The sequence below is a fragment of the Symsagittifera roscoffensis genome, chromosome 3, assembly GCF_963678635.1.
Source record: "Symsagittifera roscoffensis chromosome 3, txSymRosc1.1, whole genome shotgun sequence".
Classification (NCBI taxonomy): Eukaryota; Metazoa; Xenacoelomorpha; order Acoela; family Convolutidae; genus Symsagittifera; species Symsagittifera roscoffensis.
The window spans coordinates 45,802,330-45,820,704 of NC_087064.1; the positions used below are offsets into that span (position 1 = coordinate 45,802,330).

Here is an 18,375-nt window from a genome sequence, read left to right on the forward strand (position 1 = left end):
CTGAAAATCGGGCATGTCGGGTATCGGGTCGGGTAATCGGGTTTTGAGATCTTTTTCGGGTTTCGGGCCGGGTTTCGGGTTTGAAATGAATGTCGGGTTCGGGTTTGAAGAAACCGTCGGGTTCGGGTTCGGGTTTAAGCTTATCGGGTAATGGGGTTTCGGGTTTGAAAAATGTCGGGTCCCGAAATGCCTGGTTAATAGGTACTTTTTCTACGCTCCGTCGCTGTGTAGTATTTGGGCGAATGTTACAATAAGGGGGTGCAGATCGCTACGCAAAGTTCAATTTATCTACAACTCCATAAGCGCTATTTTAGAGGAAGGACGGCTAAGATCAATTAACATTACGACTATGCCTCTAATGCTGATTTGTGACTTCATTGCTGATATATATATATATATGCATTTTTATAACGCTGGTATGGCCCTATCCAGCTTGTGCACTTACCGTAACTAAACGGAAGGGCCCCTTTTGTAATGTAGGTTTTTTTTAAAAAAAACTGGAATACGTGATGAAGGGACTCCTGACTGTAACTTCGGTTACTATGATACCTTTGACCTTCTGATTACCTTTAAAAGTAAAAAAAAATTGGACTAGTAGAATAATTCATAGAATGATTTGTTTTCTGGCTGTAGTTGTTTTTTTTTTGTGCCACAAATTCGCTAAAAACGACTCCTTTGTAGAGACATACGATATATGTTTTTTAAATTTTTGCAAAGGCTTGCAAATGAAACTTTGTCTTGTAGAATCAGTACGCAACTTGATCGTTTGGTTCATAATTATGTATAATAATCAATTTTCGGGACTATTTAAGCGCTGTGGATGAGGTTCGAGTCAGGCCAGGATCTGTAATTTTTGCAAACTGGAATATTGTTATCTGACTATTATTATTTGTCGGCCTCTTAATGTCAGCTTTGTTGCCAAAAGCTAGTTTCAGCTATATTTTATATTTTTAAAAGCTGTTTCAATATGCCTTTTGGTGGAAGTACTTGAGTTATTTAGCTCTTTTTTTTTCATTTTTTTTATTTGTTCACTCAGAAACAAATCACGGAGTCGAGATTTATTTCGTAAAGTTATGGAATTTTTTCAAATTCTGATTACACACTATCGAAATAAACCGGTTTCCACTGTAGTGAAAATGACTTCGTCGGGTAGTTTTTTGAACCGTAAAGGTCTTAGTGAATGGATTTTTTTTCTGGAAAAAAAAACGTTTTTCTGGAAAACGTTGAAGCTAGGAAAATGTGGTTTTTCATTTTTCTGAATATATTTTCTTTCTACTTGTACACATATTTACGCACTACCATATCTGGCATGTTTTTGTATCGCCAGTGTTGCGAAGTTCCTATTCGCCTCTGGGTTTTGAGCAATTAAATGATCAAACGATGCAAGTGTTTATTAAAACGGTTTCACCTAGCATACTGCACAAAACTGCCAAATTGTCAAGCATAGCAGCTGGTGATAGCTTCTTAATCTTCAATCGGCTTTGTGGTACTGTCGCTACAAGCAAAAGTTATGTTTACAGATCGATGTGTCATATATCGATTTAGATACCTGAACGTTAGTGAAAATGTTAGAGGGCAAGCGAAGTATTTCAAAAGGTGTTTGCTCTCTACAAGTTTTCCTTATGAACGAACTTTCACAGCTTCTAGTTTCTGAACTGTAATATAGAAAATTAAGTTTCTTGATTTCAGAAGGTTTGGCTCGGCTTAGTCCTCATAAGAAGTCATTCGCTTCTTTCTCCCTTTTCTCTCATCGACTTTTCTTCGTATTGGAGACCTTAGTTGTAGATGGGCGCAGGGTCTAATGGGGCTGCGGCTGGTTCAGACGGGCCCTCCCTCCGAACTCCCGGTAGTCAGCTTTCGAAAGGGCATAAGCGAGGTAAAGTATATATAACTTAAGCTTTTTCAGCGAGTATTTGTATAAGAAACATTTATTTGAAATGTTTGTTCAGACATATTTTGAATATCGTTTCTTGTTTTAGCAATGTCATATCAATATGGAAGCAATCACAACACAACTGCCCCAGATTACAACAGCTTAACATCTGGAGGCAGCTTAGGCATAGACTTCCCTCCTAGTTACTACTCAGGGGGAAGTAACCCAGCAATTAGCAGCACTTCAAACTTCCGTAACCTAACGGGAGTAGTGTCATCAGAGGGCTTTAGCGGTTCACAACTCACTAGTAGAACTAATGGACTGGCTCATAGTAATAATAACTCTTCAAGCAATTTATTATTAGACAACCAAGATGTAACAGCCGTAGAAGATGTAAGTCACAGGGAACATTTGGGAGAGGATAAATCATCGGATGCTCTTTCGATATGCTCCCTGCCACCTTACTCAGACATCAAAGGCCTCATTCACGAATCAATAGATATTACGTCTGTGGAAATATGCGACCAAAAGCCGAAAACAAATGTAATGCACAACAAGCAACTACGAAACGAACTCAAAAAGACATTCATGGGTGAGTTGCAAATTGATATGATGATTTTTTCGCGAAACGATTCTCTGGAAATCAATTTGTCTAATATAATCACTTACTGACTCATTGGGTCCTACATACATCTAGTGCAGAAATGGTAAAGGTGCCATATTACTGCTGAAAATATTTTCGTCGGTTTAATGTGTTTTCTGCATAGGTTGCTGTCCAATTTTGCTGCATTTAGATTAAGACGAGTAATTAGCCTTGCGATAAGTAAGGTTATTGCAATCGAGTACTACATTTTTTCCTCCGTAAATAACTTTGTTCACAGGACTCATCTGAACTCATATTCTGAAAGCCTCTATTAGCAACAAATTTACCGCTGCAGATACATTGTGCTTGCTAGGATTTTGAAACGAAATCATGTCGAATATAGATTATATATTATAACCCTTGCGATAAGCAAGGGTATTGCAATCGGGTACTGGAACTGGACTTTTTCTCCCAGTAAACAATTTTGTCCACAGAATGATCTCCAATTTCAAGATCTCCATGTTCAGCAGTTGCACTCTGAACTGCAGCAGTCATCTCTGTAGGAAACTGCGAAAGACATATTTTGAGTATGGTAGCATTTTGAATATCAGTCCTATTCGAAATCTGCTTTTTAGATTGGTTGTAATTTTTTCTACTTGTTTTTTTTTTGTAATTTCATTTTTAAATTTTTTCTTTCTTGGATAAATATGTTTCGGCCTTTATTATTTCGGCTTATTGGCCCCATATTGAGTCCTTCAATAAGCTAAAAAAAAATGTGTACGTTTGTGTGTAATGAAGCGGATGGGACTTAAACAACTTTTCATCAGTTTTAAGCCTTTTTCTTTTAAAAAATTTTTTTTTCTATTTGATTTGGCTTTATAAGTTTCGACCCTTTTTTATATCGGTTTATTAGCCTCATATTTTGACGTTCATTGAGCGAAAAAAAATTGTGTGTGTGTTTTGAAGGTGATGGGGCTTAAATAACTTTTTATTAGTTTTTAAGTTTTTTCTTATAATTTTTTTCTCGGAATGATAAGTTTCGGCCTGTTTTTATATCGGCTTATTGGCCTCATATTATATCGTTTGATGAGCGAAATTTTTTTTGTGTATTGAGGGGGCTGATTCTATTTAACCTTCTACTGTCTTGTTATGAGTTTTTGATACCCTTTTTTATTTCTTTTGATTTCGACATTTCTGATTCTTTTGCGATTTATCTTTCGATTTAGTGGCTGTTTTGTAATGTATTGCTAGTGGTTCGAAGCTCGGCTTCGCCTCTGTTATTTTCAAATAACCCTCAGTTGCACGGTTACTTCAGATCCTCTCATCAGACCACGGATAAAACACGACACCATTTGAAATAAGAACGTCATCAAAAAGAACTTCACAACACGACATCATAATTTTTGTTCTCAACGTTTTGTGCTTCTTGCACAGCAATCAGCTCTCCTTGTTTTGGTATGGAGACAATTCAGTATAGTTGGATAAGAACGTACTTAAGCACAAAGTGCATCATTTTTGATTATTTATTGCTTATGTTATATCAGCTTAGTCGCCTGATATTGCGTCGTTTCAAGGGCGAAAATTTTAGATTTTTCAAGAATGGTGAACGTAGTGAAGTTTGTTATATAGTTCTTGGTGATTTTTGTTCGATTTTTGTAGGAGAAAGTCTCGAAGTTTGTTCACGCTGTTCCCGAAGTTTTTTTGTTTGTTTTTTGATTTCTTATTAAGATCATTTTATTTGTTGAAAGGGAGGCAAACTCCACTATCGAACAGCAAAAGTGTTAAGGTATAAAAAAAATGCGATCGACTTATAGTTTCGAAGGTGGATTTAATTTAAAGATTTCCCAGCGAACGAAAAAATTATCTATGGGGCAAGTTCTCTAAAATTGGTCAGTTAAATCAAAAAAGTGTCACTCATAAATTGTCCTTGAAGTTCAAATAGCTTTAAGGCCTTATATTTTGTTCTTTAAAATTCGAAAGTTGAAGTTTTTTCATAAAAGAAATCAGTATTTTGTTCTGTTTCCTCGAGTTCATGACTCTTTTACAACGGTATGTTGGCTATGTTTTTGTATTTTTCTATTAGTAGTGTCTTGCAAGTGGTACGAAATCTGGTTTGTATGTCGATGAATGTTAGCAGTAATAAAATCGTTTCGGTGGTTTTCAAAGCAACCTGGTATCCCTGTTTAAAACTTATCTGTAAACGGCTCGTGGTCTCTCAAGTTGGTTAATTTTATCAAAAATAGTGACAATCAAAAAGGTTCATGAAACTTGAAGAGCTTTCACGTGATATATGTTCTCTACGCAACTCGATTATTGAAAAATAACAAGTGCCAATCTTTTTTTTGGTTTCTTTTGATTGATGCTTTTCCAATTGTCTGATCCCTTTTTTTGTATTTTCTCTATCAGTATTTCAATCGCAGTTGTTGGAAAATGCGGCTTCGCGTTAAAAGTTTTGGTATATCCGTAAATATTGTAAGCTGTAGTACGCTTTGCTAAGTGTGGAAAATGAAAATAGAGCTTTTGTTGGCTTCAGGTGAAACTGTGCGCGCTCAAGCTCTGTTGTGTCAAATTTTGTAATATTAGTGTTTTGATTCAGCGTTCGTGTTCCAACAACTGGCGCAAATGTTGATGATCTGGACAGTTGTGAAGAGCAATGACCGGATGGACCTGGAGAGTCCTGTGCTGCCAGACATCATTCTGAGCAGGGTGCCGATGGTGAAGCGGGCTGGCCAGTGGTCCGAGATACTCCTGTTCGCTCTCTTCGTTGTCTTCACTACTGTCATCCTCTTTCACAAACACAGGTCATTTATTTTGTCTTAATCTGTATTACAGAGCAAATAAGGGCGCTCTACATGATCATTCGAGTTGAACAAAATCTGTACTTAGCGTTAGCGTACAAAAGGTCTTTGTGTTTTTTTGAGTACTATGAAATTGAACTTGCAATAGAGGACCGTTTCAACGGGTGATACCGTAGATCAAGTGTTAGTTTTCAGAAGTATCGATTGTGGAATCATATTGCGGAGTTGCTAATCAGTTCAAATATTTCAGTTGTTGTAACAAGTTGAGCGAAAACAAAGAAATAGATCTTCGTTTCCATTTCGACGAAAAAAAAATCAATTTGGCGAAATGAAATGAACCGGCTATTCGATGTTAGTCGAATGTTAGTGGAACCATGTGCTGTGCAATAGTGTAGTTATCCAAAATAATTTAACTGCTGTTGCGGCCCATCTTCTCTAAACAAGAATTCATTCGGAGCCTACTGTTCTTTCAAAATAAAATTAGGCAATGATCTTTCACCTTTTATTGAGTCGAAATGAGTTTGTTGAATAGTTCTTTGAAGAACTTTGTTTTAGCTGGATTTTTCTTATGGACATTGCCAAAATTTCAATGATTTTGGTGATGTCTTTAAGTAAAACTTGGTAGAGTACCGATTGTCCCAACGGAACGATTTGTTTGACTTTTGGACTTCAAATCATTTTTTAATACTTCACCGCTTGCCTTAAGCGAGCTGTTTATATGTGTCAAGATGGTTAGAAATGGTAATAAAAACAACATGATGCAATCTTTAGTGCATTTCGAGTTCAGTGTCAACGGTACTATAACTGTATAGCCTGCAGAAATTTAAACGCTTTGTTTATTTTATGAATAATTCCAGTTCATTCAAGGAGAACAAAATACATGTTTTATTTTCCAATTCTTTCTCTAGTCATCCATATTCTGGTTTACATGTTCTAAACTCAGTCAAGTTGTTGAGAGCTTTTGAGCTCAGAATGTCTGGCCGTCAACAGAAATGCATTGACATCTGATTTCTTTCCAATTGAAGTGATATTTTTTGACGCTTTTCTCTACCACCTTCAGTTTTCCCCCTCGTTGAAAGATTTTGAATCAGAATAAGTTTTCAAAATGGTTTGATGAAAATGAAGTTATCATGAGAAACTGCATAAAGGACTTAGACCGAGTGTTTGTGCTTTTACAACCAGTTTACACAACTATTGGTCTCAAAAACGAATAAGAATAAGTTTTAGAGGGAGTGGTGAAATTTCAGTTTTGTTCACATGTGCAGGGTGTCAATTATGGCTTTCATCGTTAATGACGATAGGTATCTGTGGAGAATCAGTTGGCTTGGTTTTAGAGCTACCAAATAGTATGGGCTGAATAGAATTAATAACATGCTTGCTGTGAAAACCTTCAATTTCATTCGGTTGCCTAGCAGTAAATATACAACCTATTAAACGGTTACGTAGCAAAGAGCATTCAAACATAATCTCATACCAGCCGACAAGCATAGCATACAAATAATCATATATGTTTAATGCAAAATTGTTGACAATATCGTTGGCCTTAAGCGGCCATAAATCCGTGTTCAGGTGATTTTTTTGTCACGGTTTTTGCGTGCTGAAATACTGATTTCCGACGTCAAAAAGAGCCGTTTTAGGTTCAGATTTGTCAACCGAAAAGGATATATATTGCCAGCAAGGCGTAATGATGTAGACTGAGAGCTCAATGCTTAGTTTGATAGAAAAGTACTAGACAACAACTCAATCAATTTCATGACTACACAGTACCTGCGAAGCTGTCTGTCTTTCGGCAATGTTTTCATCACTAAAACAAGCTTACCAAATCAACACCTGTCTTTCTTTGGTCATAAAAACAGACAAAACTTGAGCAATACTTCAAGCAAACTGTTTGAATGTAACTGCCACCGTTTTGACTCAATGTTTTATGCTGAATGGCTTGCATTACGAGGCCAAACTTTGCACTGGATAAGCGTACAATTTTGTGTCTGTGTGTTCCTGGAACTCATAGACAAACCTTTGAACATTTTCCAAAATGTAAGTGGATTCACTTAAAAAACTTCCGTGGATTCCGCGTACAAATACCTGTAACGTAAATTTTGTCGGCACATTTATTGTGCCGCAGATTCCGCAACAAGCTAATATAGCTAGTTGTTCTTGATTGCGCAAATGTAAGTGGATTCCATAAAATGTAAGTGGAATCCGCAAATGAAAGCGGATTCCGCAAGCTGTAGGTGGATTCAGCAAAATGTAAGTGGAATCCGCAAATGCAAGTGGACTCCGCAAAATTTGTCAGCGGATTCAGAATTTTGTTTGTTACTGAACTTGCATATAAACAATTAAAAGCTAGAGATGGAATTCTTATCTATAGCAATGCGGAAACTAAAGGCAAGAGCTTAACTATTGTCAGCGGAATCCACGAACAAATGTAAGTAAATCGGTGGATGTCACCTTTTAGTGTTTTGGAAACAGAACAGCAAATAAATTCAATTTTTGGAACCATTGGGTTGAGAGTATATGGAAATACAACATACAGCATATCGCCAATTTAGGTCATTTTTTGTGATTTTGTCAATCCCAAATACTGATTTTGGAAGCATAACGCCGAATAAATTCAACATATGTAGTCATTGACTTGACAGTGTTTGCAAACACAACATAGCATACCGCCAAATTAGGCCAGTGTTTGGGATTGCATAAAACCCAAATACTGATTTTAGAAGAATAACGCCGAATAAATTCAATATTTGTAGTCATTGACTTGAGTGTTTGCAAACACAACACATAGCATATCGCCGAATTAGGTCAGTATTTGGGATTGCATTAATCCCAAAAACTGAACTAGTAGATTTTAATTCTAGTGAATTGAGGTCGAAGTTGACAGGATTTGAGATCGAAGTTGGGTTGACAGGAATTGAGGTCAAAGGTTAGGTATTTCAACTGGTAGTTGATCAATGAAGTTATTGAGATTGATTTTTCTGGTGACCATCTACAAAAAAAAGGTATAATTTTAAACGCTATACTACACATATACATATCTGTAAACAGAATCCGCTAACAAAATGCGGGTTCCAATTGCATTTTGCGGATTCCGCTTACAATTTGCGGTTTCCGCTTACAGTTGCGGAATCCGCAACAGCTCAATTTAACTATACAATTGTCTTATTATATGTTTGCGGATTTCACAAACTGTTCTGGGTTCCGCAAATACGGTTGCGGATTCCGCAAAATCGCCTATTTTGGAGCTATTTTGAGCGTTTCAGTGTTTTAGGTATTTGTTTGTGGAGTCCAAAACAGCGAGGAACATCAAAGTAGCAAAGTTGAGGATTCCGCGACAAATCTGATTTTGGCCTGTTGCGGAATCCGCTTACAAAGCACAGAATGCACAGTTTGGCCTCGTAATGTGCATGAAAAAACGTTGCAAATCTAATCACTCTATGATATCGTTTGGGATACTTAAAATTCTATCGCCTCACAGGCTTACTTAGAAACACTTTTTTTGCGAACCGTTTCAAGTAATCAATACGAAGTATTTTGTGAGTTTTCTTTCTTTAGCCCATGTTGGGCGGGTTCTGCTTGTATATCTCCAGGCTAAGGAACCACCAGGACTTCGGGAGTAAAAGGGGAGGGGTTTCTGCGGCAGTTAGAAATAGGGCAACTAATGTGGTGTTACAATTGACAGTTTGGGCAAAGTGGGGAAACTTGGTTGTCTAAGCGGGCGAGGTTAGTGTTTATAAGCCGACTGTAACCGGAAGGGACTATTCAGAGGGGGCGATGCTTGGAGGTGGATTACAAATGACATAGGGGTTTCTGCTAGGAACTTGGTTACGAGGCTTGTATGGTTTTGCTTAAGAAGAGACTTGTGGTTGTTAATAACGTAAGTAGACACTTCTTCTGAGTCATTTAGATTTAGTGACGGGTTTCGGTCGGGTTAAAGGAAGCCTGTGTTCTCTTTAGAAGCTTTAAAACGAATTGTGGAACTTGACGTGGGGATGGGGATGGTAAGAGTGCTTGATATAATTTGGGTGATGTGAACGGTATGTGGAGATTAAAAACTGAGAAGTTAAAACGGAGTGATGGTTTCGAACTTTCAGTATTTCGATTTCCCTGTGCAGGTTGGCAGTGGAGCTCATAAAACTTGAGACAATGATAACCCAGAGGGCTTGATTTCGAGTGACCTACAGGTCAATCATAGAAGTTTTGCTGGCGGTGTGCGCCCAGGCTGGGAAGGCATAATCTAAAAAAGGTCGAATTTAGGCTTTGTAAGTTATAAAAAAATTTGTTTTTAATCTGACTCCGAAAGAAACATTTTAACGCCTTCAGAACACCTATCTTCCGACAAGCTTTGTCAGCAGATCTCTTGCAGTGTGAGAGTCGAGTCAAACGTAACTCCTCAAGTTTTTGGATTTTTTAAGAGGAAGAGGCTCGTTCTTTGAAAAGACAACTGGAGTTTCGTTTAAGCCTTCGTTGTATGACGAAAGCAAAATAATTGATCCTTTAGAGGCCGTGAATGATAGCTTACGGGAGGTGAAAAAATTAAAAAGGCGGTGCAGATAACCATTTAGTGAGCACGATGCTGCGAATGGGTGGCAATAATCAGCGTATGAGGTAAGGCGAACATGTTCAGGGGGGCGTCATGGACGTATAAATTAAAAAGAGGCAACGATAAAACAGAGCACTGGGGGAACCCCACAGTGAACAATTCTGTGCAGGCATACTTGGTAATTAAAAATAGTGATGACTTGTCGACCACTTAAATAGTTGCTCAACCAGCGAACTATACCTCTTGGCAGCGGTGTCATGAATAAGTTCTGCTAGTGTTCTATTATACACCATATCAATTGCCTTTGTAAGCTCGAATTTGGCGAAAGGAATACGCAATTCTTGGAATAACTAAAAGCTTTAAAAAAATTTTTGCGCCCTATTTTGATTTTTCGTGGTTTGATTTATGAGTTGTTTCACGTCAACTTCATTTTTAAGTTAACTTTAGTAAATATAAGTAAATTTCACTTTCAAACAGCAAACGTGAAAAGGTCACGAAAACATGAACGACTTTCTAGTTTCAAAAAAATGGACTTAATTTTTCTGAATTCCCATCGGAATAAACAAATTTTTTTGATCCAGTTTTATCCTAATGGGATAATTATAAGAAGTGTCATACGTTAACAGTGTTTGAAATTCGAAGAGCTTCGACGTGATATATTTTTCGGAATTCAAAAGCTGAGGAACGTTAAATTTTTAAATCATTTTTTTCCGGTTTCCGCATCTTTCCTAACTGTGACTGTTGGATTAATTTTTTTCTTCGAAATTCAAAAGCTGAAAATAGCTTATTCTTTACTCTTATTGTATACTCTTTTCTAACTGACTGTTGGCGATGTTAAAGAATCGATGAGCGTAGTTGCGACTCTTATATAAATCGCGATGATTTTGTGTTTTTCGTTTTTTTTTCAGGAAAAGTCTTGAACTTGTTCAAGCTCAATTTTATTTCGCGGTTTGACTTTGATCTTTTTTTAAGTTCAGTTCATTTTGTTTAAAAGGAAGGCAAACTCCACTATCGAACAGCGAAAGTTAAAAAAGGTCATGAAAAACGTGATCGACTTCTATTTTCAAAAATGGAATTTAATCTTTAGATTTCCCAGTGAAATAAAAAAAAATGACCTAATGATCCAGTTTTCTCGAATTGGGTTGGTTTTGTCGCAAAAGTGTCAATCATAAATTTTTCTTGAAATTCAATGAGTTTTACGGGCATATTTTTTTCTTTGAAATTTAGAAGTCAGTTTTTCTTTGTTAGTTGGGTTTATTGACTCTTTTCCAACAGTCTGTTGGCTATGTTTGTACAAATCATTCCTGTCCTACAAAATGGTTTTTGAAATAACGTACGATATAACAAATTTTGTATCTTTTTTTGAATATTAATGATAACATAAAGGTGTTTTTGCTTAGGTTCCTTGTGTTGCGACGTGTGCTAGCAGTGACTGGGATCTGTTTGGTGATCAGAAGTTTTTGCGTCTGGGCAACAGTCCTTCCCCGCTCTCTGTCCTCGATGGAGTGTGCGCCTAAGAGCAGGGACTCCTCGGAGGTGTTGCACAGGGTCTTCATCATGTACATCACCAGTGGACTGAGCATCTTCGGGGGCCACATGTGTGGCAACTACTTCTTCAGTGGCCATACATGTCTCATGACCATCGTTCACTGCGCCTTCTACCAATGTAAGCTGTATGGCTCGGTTACTTCACAAAAAAGACTACTGAAATTTAAGTCCGTGGAGTCAGTGGCGTTGATTGAATTTTCATGCTTCGCTCCTTGTTCCTTCATATTTGCTTTACTGGTTCCAAAAATTTGAAAATCAATCCCCCCATCGATTTAGGGGGGGGGGGAGGGTTGGGTCGGTAGTTCGGGGATGGGTAAAGTATCTGTTATTCAGAAATTGACTTCGAAGGAAAAGTAATTTGATCTAACTCAGCAAAAAATCTTCTCCAGCAGTATATTCAGCGTGCATTGTTTGAAACTGAAATTTTGGTCATCTCTATTTTCGTCAACTAACTAAAAGATGGAGATCAGACATTTTTTGAGCAAATCTGCTTTTTAAATGCCAGTTTCATTTGAATTTTTTAATGTTGGTTGCAAAATACCCAACTCGATTTCAGTATATCAGTTTTTTTTTCGTTTTTTTTCCATTTGTTTTCTCCCTTTTCGGCTTTTACTTATAATCTATCGACTTAGGCTCATTTCTGAGAAGTCTGAAGAGCAAAAGACTTTAATCTATTTTTTTTGAGGGGCACTTGAAAACTTTTCATGTTTTTCTGATAAAAACTATTTGTTTTGGGCGCCGTGTGTCTGCTCAAAAATTTTTGGCGTAGTAAAGAGCTTTAAGGGCATTATCTTCTGTTCAAATTGCAAAATTTGAAGTTGTCGAAAAACAAAATATTTTTTTCTTGTTTTTTTTGGCGTTCTTTGACTCTTTTTCCAACTGTCTGTTGGCAACTGTCTGTTGGCTATGCTTTTTTTCTGGGCTCCTTTTTTGTGGTACCTTGTTTCCCAATTATTACGCTTGCGATTACCAAGCGTTATCAAATAAGAATGTTGACATTTTTTCGGGTTAACAGTTTTTTCGGGTTAAAAGCAGTTGGATCACTTATGATGCTGCTATGCAGCTGACATGCTCAATTTGATGAAAATTTAAATTAAACTACTTGTGGATACTATTTACTACTGGGTAACATCGGGGGGAGGCTTGAAACTTAAAAGATTGTTTACAAAAGAAATTTTTTTGCGGCCCAACTTTTCATGTTTTTCTGATAAAAACTATTTGTTTTGGGCGCCGTGTGTCTGCTCAAAAATTTTTGGCGTAGTAAAGAGCTTTAAGGGCATTTTCTTCTGTTCAAATTGCAAAATTTGAAGTTGTCGAAAAACAAAATATTTTTTTCTTGTTTTTTTTTTGCGTTCTTTGACTCTTTTTCCAACTGTCTGTTGGCAACTGTCTGTTGGCTATGCTTTTTTTCTGGGCTCCTTTTTTGTGGTACCTTGTTTCCCAATTATTACGCTTGCGATTACCAAGCGTTATCAAATAAGAATGTTGACATTTTTTCGGGTTAACAGTTTTTTCGGGTTAAAAGCAGTTGGATCACTTATGATGCTGCTATGCAGCTGACATGCTCAATTTGATGAAAAATTAAATTAAACTACTTGTGGATACTATTTACTACTGGGTAACATCGGGGGGAGGCTTGAAACTTAAAAGATTGTTTACAAAAGAAATTTTTTTGCGGCCCAACTTTTCATGTTTTTCTGATAAAAACTATTTGTTTTGGGCGCCGTGTGTCTGCTCAAAAATTTTTGGCGTAGTAAAGAGCTTTAAGGGCATTATCTTCTGTTCAAATTGCAAAATTTGAAGTTGTCGAAAAACAAAATATTTTTTTCTTGTTTTTTTTTGCGTTCTTTGACTCTTTTTCCAACTGTCTGTTGGCAACTGTCTGTTGGCTATGCTTTTTTTCTGGGCTCCTTTTTTGTGGTACCTTGTTTCCCAATTATTACGCTTGCGATTACCAAGCGTTATCAAATAAGAATGTTGACATTTTTTCGGGTTAACAGTTTTTTCGGGTTAAAAGCAGTTGGATCACTTATGATGCTGCTATGCAGCTGACATGCTCAATTTGATGAAAATTTAAATTAAACTACTTGTGGATACTATTTACTACTGGGTAACATCGGGGGGAGGCTTGAAACTTAAAAGATTGTTTACAAAAGAAATTTTTTTGCGGCCCAACTTTTCATGTTTTTCTGATAAAAACTATTTGTTTTGGGCGCCGTGTGTCTGCTCAAAAATTTTTGGCGTAGTAAAGAGCTTTAAGGGCATTTTCTTCTGTTCAAATTGCAAAATTTGAAGTTGTCGAAAAACAAAATATTTTTTTCTTGTTTTTTTTTGCGTTCTTTGACTCTTTTTCCAACTGTCTGTTGGCAACTGTCTGTTGGCTATGCTTTTTTTCTGGGCTCCTTTTTTGTGGTACCTTGTTTCCCAATTATTACGCTTGCGATTACCAAGCGTTATCAAATAAGAATGTTGACATTTTTTCGGGTTAAAAGTTTTTTCGGGTTAAAAGCAGTTGGATCACTTATGATGCTGCTATGCAGCTGACATGCTCAATTTGATGAAAAATTAAATTAAACTACTTGTGGATACTATTTACTACTGGGTAACATCGGGGGGAGGCTTGAAACTTAAAAGATTGTTTACAAAAGAAATTTTTTTGCGGCCCAACTTTTCATGTTTTTCTGATAAAAACTATTTGTTTTGGGCGCCGTGTGTCTGCTCAAAAATTTTTGGCGTAGTAAAGAGCTTTAAGGGCATTATCTTCTGTTCAATTTGCAAAATTTGAAGTTGTCGAAAAACAAAATATTTTTTTCTTGTTTTTTTTTGCGTTCTTTGACTCTTTTTCCAACTGTCTGTTGGCAACTGTCTGTTGGCTATGCTTTTTTTCTGGGCTCCTTTTTTGTGGTACCTTGTTTCCCAATTATTACGCTTGCGATTACCAAGCGTTATCAAATAAGAATGTTGACATTTTTTCGGGTTAACAGTTTTTTCGGGTTAAAAGCAGTTGGATCACTTATGATGCTGCTATGCAGCTGACATGCTCAATTTGATGAAAATTTAAATAAAACTACTTGTGGATACTATTTACTACTGGGTAACATCGGGGGGAGGCTTGAAACTTAAAAGATTGTTTACAAAAGAAATTTTTTTGCGGCCCAACTGGTGTCTGCTCACAGATTTTCGGCCTCGTTTCCTTTTCGGAAGTTTTGTTCAGTTGCTAATTTGAACTTCAAATGTCTTGCTTGGCATTTTTGTCTTGAATTCTTGCTTGATAAAAACAGGTATTATGAAAGTGTATGGGATTGGGTTTTGGTTTTTTTTTGAGTCGCTTTAGCTTTCTACCGATTTTCAAAGAAGGGGTATTCATAAAAAGATTCTTGTGTGCAACATTCTTATGTGCTTCCATACTCCACTAGTCTCTACCCTTTGTCAACAGCCTTCGAAAAAATTTGTGGGGAGCATATTTGACCGATATTTTTGGATTGTTTTCGTTTTCTCAAAAACTAACCTGCCAAATCTGAGATTTTGCTTTCAAGGAATTGAACGGGTTTTAAAAGCTCCCCTTCGAAAGCGGCAACGCCACGCCCAAACTTTTTTACACATAAAATTATGGACCTCGGATTAGTCAAATTTTCTATTTTTTTTTTTACCGTTTTTTGAATCTTTTTTAACTTTTCTCGAAAACTAACCTCTCAAACCTGAGGTTGTGGAATCAATGGAGATAATACGTAGTAGTAAGCTTGTTGGCATTACTGGCCACTCATGATTCTTTTTACACAACAATTTTTGCTCATTTTTGATTTTTCGGCCGTATTTTTTGTACGAAAAAGTTTGTGTCATTCCGAAATGTACAAAATCTCAAAAGTTTTCACTGTTCTAAGGTTTTAGGCAAAGTCCAATTTTTAAATTACGCATTTTGTCCCGCATTAGAATGACAACTTAAAAAATCAAACACGTTCCTTCAGCTTAAGCTGCGCCCTAGGTGTCCTTCATCGAGAGATACGAAAATTTTGATTCACCTAATTTTTTCAACATTTTTTATGATTGTGTTGTATTGCAATTGGTGCAAAGCTCCGCTTTGCCTTTTTGTTCTAATTTTTTTTCAGGGGAAACACAATTTTTACGCTCCGCTCCGCTTTTCTTAAGTTAGTTGTATTCTTACTTCTCGGTTTGTTGAAATTTCATTTTTGTTTCGTTTTGTGGTTTCTTCGGCTTAAAAGGTTTCGGCTTGTTTTATATCGGCTTAGTTGTTGTTGTTGTTGTGGCTTCGTCTTCTGCATAGGTAGCGATTTTTGTTTTTCTTTGATAATGCTCCGTCTCCGGAGAGAATGAATGTTTGTTGAGGTTGTCTCGTCCAGAGTCGTTTTTTTGTGCTTGTGTGCTATGATGGGAAGGGGGCGTATAATTTGAGAGCTTCTGCTCAGATTTTTTTGGGTTTTGTCTACACTTGGTTAATTTTGTTCTGATGCTGAGTTTCATTCTATTGTTAGTACTATCTTCATTCATTTTGATAGATAAATATATTGATAAAATATATAAAGTTCTGAATAAAAAAAATTGGCCTGAAGAGTTTCTTATGTATTTTCGGCTTTGTCGCTGCTCGGTTAATTTTGTTCCGATGCTGATTTTGCTTTCTACTGATTGGCTTGTTTTCATGAAAGGAATGTTTATTCAAGGCAAACTCAGGAAGTTTTTTGGTTGCTCAATTTTTCGAAAGTTTTCATCTGGCTTTCATCTCTATTTTTGTCGGTTAGTTTGTCCTGCTACTTAGAGTTTCGCCTCTCCGTAAAATTTTTAAATTTGAAGTTATTTCAGTTTCAAGATTTCAGATATTTTTTTTGCAAATTTCATAATTTGGTTTGAGAAAAAAAGTTTTTTTAGTTCGATTTGTCGGTTCGTCTGCAAGTAGTGAGAGTAATTTTTTTTGTGTTGCAAGAGGTTCGCCTCTGTGTGTATTTTTTAGTTTTCGGGAAATTGGTTATTGATATCGTGTTACTTTATGATTGCATAACCACCAATTTTCAACTAACTGTTGCTCTGTTTGGTAATGAAAATGTTAGATGACAAGTCTGTTTCTACTCTATCTGTATTAAACATTTTTTGCATTTCAGATACCCCAGATGTGCTGTCTCCTCTGAAACGGATGATCACAGTGTTGTGTGTGACTATAGCAGCACTCATCCTCCTCGCGCACAACCACTATACTCTGGACATCCTGGGCGCTTACTATGTCGCATCCAGGGTCTGGATGTTCTACCACTTCCTATCACACAACCCTCACTTCAGAATCAGTGGCCAGCTCTCTTTCTGCTGGAGCTGGCTCGTAAACATATTCGAGGACGGGTCCGAATCACAGGTTCGTTCGTACCTAGAGCTTGAAAAGTCATTGCAAATAAGTTAGATAACTCAAATAGACTGTGAACATAAATGGTGTCTAATTTGATAGACTGCTTTTATGAAAAATCGTTCTGTTCAGTTTGAAGTGGAAAATACGAGTAAAAATGAAATAAAACTGTTGCAGGTGAAGAACGAGTTCCAGAGTGTGCGGGAGATCTACCACATGATTTGTCAGCAGACAGAAGCTCACAACAGCCATCACAGGCCCAAGTCAGGCAACAACAAGAAGCTACAGACAGTATAGGCTACTATCAATCAACAACACTACTCTTCCCCAATCTAACTTAAAATAGTCTAGATGATTATTGTCTCTGGACTGCCATGCAGGTCTTGCTCGGCAATGTGAATCCTCCAAGCCCTCTTCGTAGATGATCGAGATCGCTTGCACGACTCTATGCTGACTGGCGATACTCTAGTCTTGCCTTACAAATCATGCAACTTCACTACTACAAATAACAGTTACTACTATTTTGCAGAAAAATACCAAAACTAGTTTTGTTGTGGTTTTGTTTTGAAAGCAAGAAGAAATGATGGAAATACTACATGTAATCGCCTATAAGGAACTGCAATGGAATTGTAAATTATGTACAAATAAATTATAAATGACGATAACCAATCCGAATTTTTATAGCAACCAATTATGCAAATGGCTTCAGAAGCGCACATATAGAAATGAAACGCTTTATACTCTATTTCTGTTCAAGTCTCTGTCGGTTATCCTCAAATAAGCTATTCAGCTGAACAATTATGTGAAAGAATTTACTCTGAGAGGACAGCTGACATCAGTGAAGTTTTCGGTATTTTTTTTTCTGTTTTTGAGTACTACCTGCATGCTGTTTAGCCCTCAATGAATGTCTAAATCCCGAGCCTTCGAGCCCCACAAGCGCTTGCTTTTCATGCCTTAAATATGTTTATTTTTGATTTTCCTATTCGCCTAGTGGTTGGGTTCTGTGATCTGTTATGATGTCATATTTTGAGTAATGCAACAAACCAACTACAGAAACAGTCGAAATCACAGAAGCCTAATAATCAAATGTGATGGTCACTTATAGTTTTCTACAGAACAGGTGCCGAATGCAACTTTCGTATATCCCCTGACTGAAGTAATATCCCTTCCACTCACTTCCTTAGCCTGAAACCTCAAAGGGGGAAAATATTTGCAGCAAGCTGCTTAGCTCCCTTGCAACTCGAATATAGTTTACCGGAGATAGTTCTTTTCTCTAAATTGTAATTCCGAAAATTCACCAGCTCAAAATACCTGCAATTCCATACTACAAATTTGTCAAATCAGTGTATTATTTTTATAACGTTTTCTTTCCCTACTTTTTCCAGCAAATGATTTAGCTTTAGTTGACCTGAGTAACTAACATTTATTGTTTGGATTTATAATTTTTCATTGAAATTCATTGTGTTCGTTTGAAGCTGAAGTTAAAGACCTTTTTCCTAACATACATGGCAGCATCAAGCCATCGGAATGTAATATTCAATGATTTCTCAAATCGGCTGAATAATTATACTTAATACATTTCAAGTAAATAGACATTTCAAATATGAACAATGTGAGTTTTAATCCGTAAAGTGTATAACAGACTTTTGAACAGGCTCTTAAAGGTTGTGCAAAATTGATATACCATCT

The 18,375-nt window shown here is 36.7% G+C and overlaps 1 protein-coding gene across 1 annotated transcript; it reads left to right on the forward strand.

Moving 5' to 3' along the window:
* Positions 1-1,585: 1,585 nt before the first annotated feature.
* Positions 1,586-18,061, forward strand: LOC134842129 (phosphatidylcholine:ceramide cholinephosphotransferase 2-like). Its single transcript, XM_063858327.1, has 6 exons — positions 1,586-1,876; positions 1,980-2,465; positions 5,053-5,257; positions 11,195-11,460; positions 16,454-16,698; positions 16,864-18,061. Exons 1-6 carry the CDS (start codon positions 1,786-1,788, stop codon positions 16,981-16,983), a joined length of 1,413 nt encoding a protein of 470 aa, XP_063714397.1. The 5' UTR covers positions 1,586-1,785; the 3' UTR covers positions 16,984-18,061.
* Positions 18,062-18,375: the final 314 nt, after the last annotated feature.

Excerpts from the sequence above, each read along its gene's own strand:
- LOC134842129 (XM_063858327.1), top strand. The coding sequence starts at position 1,786 with ATGGGCGCAGGGTCTAATGGGGCTGCGGCTGGTTCAGACGGGCCCTCC. Across the intron at positions 2,466-5,052 it reads ACTCAAAAAGACATTCATGG|CGTTCGTGTTCCAACAACTG; the intron begins GTGAGTTGCAAA and ends GTTTTGATTCAG. Across the intron at positions 16,699-16,863 it reads AGGACGGGTCCGAATCACAG|GTGAAGAACGAGTTCCAGAG; the intron begins GTTCGTTCGTAC and ends AAACTGTTGCAG.